Here is an 8,039-nt window from a genome sequence, read left to right as displayed (position 1 = left end):
CCATACCGTCATCGTCATCCCCATACCGTCATCGTCATCCCCATACCATCATCGTCATCCCCACTACCACCATCATCATCATTATTATCCCTACTACTGTCATCATCATCCCTATGCCATCATCATCATCCCCACTACCGTCATCATCATCCCCATACCGTCATCATCATCATCATTATTATCCCCACTACCGTCATCGTCATCCCCATACCGTCATCGTCATCCCCATACTGTCATCGTCATCCCCATACCGTCATCATCATCATCATTATTATCCCTACTACTGTCATCATCATCCCTATACCATCATCATCATCCCCACTACCGTCATCATCATCCCCATACTGTCATCGTCATCCTCATACCATCATCATCATCCTCACTACCACCATCATCATCATCCTCACTACCATCATCATCATCATCCCCTCTACTGTCATCATCATCCCCATGCCATCATCATAATCCACACTAACATTATCATCCTCACTACCATCATCCAGCACCATCATCATCACCATCATCATCAGCACCATCATCACTGCCACCACCATCCTCATCATCATTACATGACTGTAACTTTCTGGTGTCCTGGAGGGGAATCTTTGGCTCTTCAGGGAGCCAGCGGATGTATTTTACAGTAATAATACTACTAATAGGAGCTAATTCACTTTTTAATTGGTGTATAAATAAACTTTGCTTTGAGTCCTCACCACAACCCCGTAAATGGGGTAGGTGTTTTATTACAATTTTGCAGAGAAGGAAACAGGTGCTCAGAGAGGTTGTTGACTTGCCCAAGGTCACGTAGCTAGAGTGTGACAGATCTGCACTGGAACCTAGTCAGCCAGGTTCCTAAGAGCCGGGCCCCTGCCCTGCCCCATTCTGCATCTTGACCGTGGGCCCCCACTTCCTGAGTGGCCAGCCCTTGGCCCTGCACTCCCGTGAAGCCACAACCCAGCCGCTCCCTCCGGAATTTGGAAAAGGTCCTGTGGCCACTCTCGTGGAGATTGTAGCAGAGTCCCTTAGGCATTTGGACTTGTGAGGCTGACTTTCAGGTGAGATTGATGGTGTTGATGATGGAGGGGGCGGAGGAGGAGACAGTGATGGTGGACGACGTGATGAACTTGGAGGTGGTGGTGATGATGAAGATAATGGTGGTGGTGAGGACCGTGATTTAGATGGTGATGATATTAATGATGCACAATCATAACAGCAGCAGCCTTGAGTACCTACTATGTGCCGGGCTCTGTCTCACTTAACCCTCACCACAGTCTGTCAGGTAGGTACCATTTTACCCCTATTTACAGATGAGAGATTTGACGTTGAGAGAAGTTGAGTGGCCTTCTCGAGATTCACACCCAGGACTCTTACACGCCAGGCAAAGATGTCTGTCATCACTGGCAGAGCCTGTAACTTTGTTTTTTCTTCCTCTCATGCCTTGAGTGGTTGGAGGAAACTACAGAGATCTTTGTTTCTGGCAGAACTCACATCAGCCCCACTTCACAGATGGGAAAACTGAGACCCGTGCGGTCAGATAGTCAGCCCAGAGCCGCTGCTGTTTCTGGCATCCTCCTTGCCCTCCCCGCCCTCTGGGACCCCGGAGCCGGCTCACCCTCCTGCTTTGGTTCTGCAGAGCCGGCGGTGGCGAGGACTCGGCGCCCTCTTCCGGAAGGTGTGCTGCGTGGCGCTCCCGCTGCAGCTGCTGCTGCTTCTCTTCCTGCTGCTGCTCTTCCTGCTCCCGGTCGGGGAAGAGGACCGCAGCTGCACCCTGGCCAACAACTTCGCCCGCTCCTTCATGCTCATGCTCCGCTACGACGGCCCCCCGCCCACCTAGCCCACGGCGGGCAGCCACGTGACTCTCTTCTCCGACCCTCCCTCAGCCCCAGGGCTCCTCCTGAGTGCATGGGGGAAACTGGAAGCAGGGGCCGCCCAGAGACGTGAATGCTGCATCCGGTGAATACCGCATCCGTGTGAATACTGTATCAATGTTCCCAGAACACAACTACTTTTTATACAGTGTTGTCTTTGTCTATTTATACTAAATAGCTACTGTGTCTGACCCTGGAATCATCTATAGAACTTTTCTCTGCTCTGTATGGAAATGCTTAGGATCTATAGTTTCATATATGACCTCTGTTTGTAGTTGAGAAAATTCTAGCAGTTTGCTTGTCCGTTAGGATTTCGTGGCATTTTGGCCTTGGTCTGCTGTTAGCCCTGGAAAGCAGGAGTGATAACATGTCACTTTTACGGTAACCTCTTTTCCAGAAGCCAACCCCTAAACCCGGATGTTAGTGAAAATGGCCTCTGAGCTGTCAACAGAGACAGCAACGTGGGCCCTCGCTCAGAGCCCGACGACTCTTGCTTTGGGCACAATGAGAACACACATGCTTGTCTGGTTTTTGAAGCGACAGCAGATTAGCTGCTTGTGTTGGGAGCAGAAATGGTGATGATCAAAGGCAGGCCCTGTGACGGCAGGGAACAGGGACACTGACAGAGTGATGTCGAGGGAGGAAAAGAAAAACTAAGAAGAGCAGAGCCGGAAAGAACTAGAAAAGCACAGCAGAATGGGGGCATCGCCCGCAGGAGCCCCTGGTAGCGCAGCTCCGTGATGAATGTCTGCGGTCGCGCCACCGAGTCCTCAGGAAACGGGGAGACTGTGCTCTGAGTTCTGTCGGGGGGGGGGGAGACTTTACTGTGGAGATCTCCCTGCAGAACGGAGCGGCGCCCACACCTTGTGGCAGCGCTGCCCCGACCCTGCCCGGAGGTGTGGGACCTCGTCATCCTGGGCTGAGCTTTTCATTGTCTACAACTCCAGCTGAAGGGACAGCACGGAGCAGCTGCCACATCAGGGACCAGCAAGCGAGGGTCCAAGACAGAGATGAGCCATCAGCCTTGCAGCTCTGCCCGTCTGAGGGCTCTCCCTCCTCCTCCCAGAATGGACTTTGCAGAGAGGCGGGTCCTCTGGGCCAAGAACGTCCCACACGCGCCCCCACAAGGGAGCCAGGGTCCAGACACCTGTCAGGTGGGAGCTAGACACCTGGGCTCTGTGCACCACCTGGGAGGGGGCTGGGCTGACCCTCCCCAGGGAGTTCTGGAGGGGTTCCTAAGTGCTCTATAACTGGATCATGTCTGCCCTAAATCAACACTAAGCTTTCCTTTTTTAAAAAATGCTTAGAGGGGCCGGCCCGGTGGCACAGCAGTTAAGTTCACACGTTCCACTTCTCGGCGGCCCAGGGTTCACCCGTTGGGATCCCGGGTGTGGACACGGCACCGCTTGGCAAAAGCCATGCTGTGGCAGGTGTCCCACATATAAAGTAGAGGAAGATGGGCATGGATGTTAGCTCAGGGCCAGTCTTCCTCAGCAAAAAGAGGAGGATTGGCAGTAGTTAGCTCAGGGCTAATTTTCCTCAAAAAAAAAAAGCTTAGAGCCCAGTCTTTACAAATCGATTTGTCTGTTCAGCTACAAATAGGAGACCAAGAGGGGATCCTTTTTAGAATCATAAAGTGTTACAGACCCAGAAAGGCCCTTTAAACGGAGGGGACACTGAGACCCAGGCGGTCCTGACCCCGGCCCCATGGGCTCCACCTCCCTCCCACACATGTGGACCCCTCCTTCCTGGCGTCAGGCCCAGCCTCGGTGCAGCTCTCCGGGGGCACCCAGGCCTCGCTGGAACTAGGAGGAGCTGGGCATTCGCTGGGCAGGAAAACAGTGTTGCCGGGAAATTTCTTGGCGCTGACTCAGAAAGCACACTTTTCTCCAGAGCCACAAGGCCATTCTCCGCAGGTGACCACTTTCCTGGAAAATCAGGGGCTGCGTCAACCAAGACCTCAAGCCCAGGCAGCCAAGCGCAGACACTCACTGGGTTGTGTTGGTCCTGCCCTAGAAGGGTAGAGCTGTGCTGGGGGCCTTCGAACATCTCCATTCCTGTCCTCCCATTCACAGGCGAGAAGGCTGAGGCCCAGAGAGGGGAAGTAACTTATCTATGGCCACACAGCAAGAAGCAGCAAAACCAGAGCCGATCCTGGTCACCCGCTGCCCCTGCTCACTATAGCGCGATCCCCCCCATGTCAGAAACCTCAAATCAAAGAGGAGAAGCTGTTCAAGGTGAACGGCGTGGTGTCACACGTACTACACGGTGGGGAGGGAGAAACCGCGGTGTGTGGGCTGGCAAGTGGGAATGTCTGTCTCTATTTTCTAAACTTTGATAATGATGCCACAGACTCTGTTTGTTTGCATAACTGTTTTTTTTAAAAAACCGATATTTTCATTACTTTCGTATAAATACAGTTGTAATATGCTATAACAACCCATTTACTGGTGCTTTTCAAGTATAATCTCTTTTGCATAAAGTGAATGCGGACAGTTTTGATTTTTCTGACTTTGTAGCTTGCTGAGCACCAACCACGAAGAGCTGTAAGGTGCCGTTTGAGAAAGGTGTTGCGGCGGGACCTACGGGTGTTTGTTTTCCTCTGTCCCCAGAGTGGAGGGGTGGAAAGATCTGTGACTATGACTGCCCTGCCCAGCTCTGTGTGTGTGTGTGTGTGTGTGTGTGTGTGTGAGAGAGAGATGAGAGAGAGAGAGAGGGAGAGAAGGAGTGGGGGGGGGGAGGGAGGAGGAGAGAAGCACCAGTGAGCACGGTGAAGCTGCTTATTACCGTCCTCGGTGCCTCCCTCCCCTGTCCTTTCTTCTCAGTCTGATCTCTAAGTGCAGAAAGGAATGTGTGGGATCCGGAGGGTGTTTATAGCGGAAAGATGGCTGTGGTGAGGTGGGCGGGTGTGGACAGCAGACGAGGCCAGGACTCCGGGAGGTCCTCGGCAGCGAGGGCAGAGGGGTGAGGACTCCAGAAATGGAGTGCCTTCCTCTTGGTGCTGGCGGCGCCTGGCCCCTCGGGGGGTACTCTGCAAGCCATATTTTATTTAATTCCCGCGACAACTCTCAGGGTGTGGCATTAACTTTACCTCTGTTTGTGACATGAGAAAGCCGAGGCTTAAAAATAGAAAGACGCCTGCCCCTGCAGAAGTGGGATTTGAACCCAGGCTTGTCTGGCCCCAAAGCCCTTGCTGGGAGGAGAGGGCTTCTGGCTGGTTCTCTAGGGTGCAGCCTCTGGAGCCTCTGGGATGGGTTTTGGGGAGCAAGGAACTCTGCCCTTCTGCTCAGCGGGCTAGGGCTAGGGCTGAGGCTCCGGGAGAGTCAGCCCCAGGAGCTCCGTCACGAGGGCCGTCTGTGGTCATCTTCACCCCAGTCACTTCACGTGTTCGGGGGAGCGGGACTTTCTGCCCACCTGGGCGTCGAGCACCTCTCTGTCCTCCTATGAGGTCCCGGAGCATGGCTGGTGTCGCTGGAACCCGCTGCCCGGCACATGGTAGGAAGTTCAGCTGTGGTTTGTGAATGGCATAGAAACCGCCAGAGGGGAGTGTGTTTGTGGGCACCCAGCTCCCCTCCTGGGTGCAGAGGAACCGTGTCCTGGCTGATGGGGGCCGCTCCCATCTCTCGCTGCCTCCCGCTGGGGCAGCTGGCTGGAGCTCCCACCAGGGACCAGGGGGTCTAAGGACACTTATCCCTGGGCAGCTTCAGGGGAAGGAAGCTGGGACACTTTGCAGCCCAGGGGCCAAGGAGAACGACAGGCAGAGAGCAGAAAAAGGCCCGAACGTGGGCAGTCCGTGCTGACCAACGGCCCCCTGCTACATTGCTGTTCACACACGGGTTGCCAGTGGCGCTGGCCCCCTGCCTTGCGGGAGGATGGCTCAGGCTGCCCGACCGGCAGATGGTTAGGAGGGGATCTGATCTCTGCCCATGAGACAGCAGCCAGGGCCTGCCAGCACTGGGAGATGGGCACTGGGAGCTGACATGGCTAGAGAGGGCCACAGAGAGCGGCCAGGGGAGGGGAAGCACAGGACGGATGCGCATCCAAGGCCAGAGATGATGGTGGATTTGATGCCACTGAACTGGGCACTTAAAAATGGTTAAGGTGGTAAGTTGTATGTTCTGTGTGTTTTACCACAATGAGAAAGAGAAAGAATAGCAGGCTGTACCTTCATAGTTCCCAACTTCCATCTGAGGACAAGAACCTGTGGCAAAGCTTTCACTGACAAAATGAAAAAAAAAAAAAAGGACAAATGCCTTGAGGTTTACTTTCCGCAGGATTTGCTTTCATCTAAGTGACAGCTCTTTATTCTGAGACTGTACCTTTCCTATTAATCGGGTGTTCAGTGGCCTTTATGACACGAGAGTGGGGAGGGGACAGTTGTGTCTTCCTTTGTGGCTTATCTTTTGTTTTCAGAGTCCTCGGTGGACAAAATTAAAAGCTACCAACTCTATGTCGGTTTTCCCCAAATGCGGCGTGCTTTCTGGAAGCACGTGAAATCCCAGAGTTGGGATGCCCTGCTCGAGAAGGTCGGGAGAAGGGAGTGGCTGCAGCTCGGCGAATGCTTGTGCAGGACCCTCAGTGGGAGAGAGGGAAAGAGAAGTGCGAAGAGGGAGACTGTGGGAGTGCAGTGTGTGGCAGCAGGGCGGGGGAGAGGCCCGGGTCCGGCCAGCTGGGCCTTTAAAGAAAGAAACAGACAACCCATTAGCTCGGCTTTCCCTTTGGCTGACTGTGCGCCCCCGTGTCTGTGGCCTTCTCTCCCTGGCAAGTGGGCAGAAGTGCCCTCTGCCTCTTGTCTTCTGGAGCCAATGCAACAAGCCTGTGCCAGGCTTTGTGCTGGAGGATGCGGGTGAATTAACTCCAGTCCCTGCCCTCGAGGAGCTCACAGACCAGGAGAAGGGTTTGTGGCATACAGGATGCTGAACCACATTGAGTCCTTGCCCTTGATCTTGCCCGTCTGCTCTCCCAGAGGCGGCAGATCCACCGTCACGGAGGCTGGAAGGGAGAGCAGCCCCTTCTGCTCTGTCCTGGCTGTTTCGGCCCAGGGCTCAGCTTTTTAACACCTCTTTTTGGATTCAGGCCAAGAAATTCATATTCGCTTTAATTTCTTCTGGGACACAAGTTACTCCTGGGTGCAAATCCTGGAAAGAGAGGCGCTCAGAGCTGTTCCAGACCGGCTCCTCAATTTCTAGCACACCACTGAGGCCTCAAAAGGGAAAGTGGGCGAGCACGTCCACGGGTGGCTCCCATCATCCGGTGGACAGAACCCCCGGGCGCCTCCAGCAGAGGGCCAGATTCCAAGGATATAAACCAACAATTGCTTCTCCCTTCATCTAGATTACAAAAGAAATGCCTTCTGTCTGTCAAAGCAAGAAGAATGGGGAACTGGTTTTTAAAAGGAAGTTAAAAAACAAAAGCTCATGGTCTAAAAACAGATCTTACAGCACAGCACCCAGAGCCTTAGAGAGCAGCCGGCCGACTCAGCATCCCCCAGCGCCTGCCTTTTGGTTGTCATGGTAACGTTATAGCTGCTCACTGGTTGGTACCCAAACACCTTATCCAGACAGGGGACAGTAATCATACTGGGGACCTCGGTTTCCCTAAAAGTCCCGGGCCTCCTTTCAGGAATGCTTGCTTCTGAGCTCAGCAGCCAAGCCACAGGCTGTCGGCCCCTGTCTCTGTTCTGATGGAAAAGGGATGGAAGGAACATAAATCGAGGGCCTGCAAGATGGCCCTGACTCCTTCCAAAAGCCCGCAGTATGGAATCATGATCTTGTTTTTAGATGCTGAAACCAGAGCACAGAGAGGGTTAGCAGCCTGCCTAAAAGCAACCAGCCAGTTGGTGGGTGGGGAATTTGGGACTTGAACTCAGTTCCATGCCGCTCCTTAGAACTTGCCTTCAGCCTCAGCTGGTTTTCATTCCTCTGTGGGCCACGGGCTGCTGCTACTTTGGCAGCCGGTTAGCTAGTTGAGGGATAGGTTCCATGGCAGGGGCTGTGGGCTTTTCCCCCATGCCCACTTCTGCCAGCGAGTTCTTCAGCTCCCACTGGCATCAGGAGCTGGCAATACCAGGACGAAGTGCTGGGGCTGGAGATGGGTCCCCGCCTTCCCCTGCAGAAACAGAAACAGGCCACCTCTTGCAGGGCGGAGAAGGGACAGAGTCGGCTTTCTGAC

The 8,039-nt window shown here is 54.0% G+C and overlaps 1 protein-coding gene across 3 annotated transcripts in view; it reads left to right on the top strand.

Moving 5' to 3' along the window:
* SYNE3 (spectrin repeat containing nuclear envelope family member 3) overlaps positions 1-3,272 on the top strand; it is a 91,407-nt gene extending 88,135 nt beyond the window's left edge. For all 3 annotated transcript variants that reach the window (XM_046647445.1, XM_046647443.1, XM_046647442.1), the window contains one exon: positions 1,634-3,272. In XM_046647445.1, the coding sequence (XP_046503401.1) occupies positions 1,634-1,834 (201 nt within the window). In that variant the 3' untranslated portion in view covers positions 1,835-3,272. The remainder of the gene's footprint in view (positions 1-1,633) is intronic.
* Positions 3,273-8,039: the final 4,767 nt, after the last annotated feature.

Source organism: Equus quagga, chromosome 20 (genome assembly GCF_021613505.1).
Source record: "Equus quagga isolate Etosha38 chromosome 20, UCLA_HA_Equagga_1.0, whole genome shotgun sequence".
Taxonomy (NCBI): domain Eukaryota; kingdom Metazoa; phylum Chordata; class Mammalia; order Perissodactyla; family Equidae; genus Equus; species Equus quagga.
Note: the sequence above shows the minus strand (reverse complement) of the source record. Positions and strands in the feature narration are given on the sequence as shown.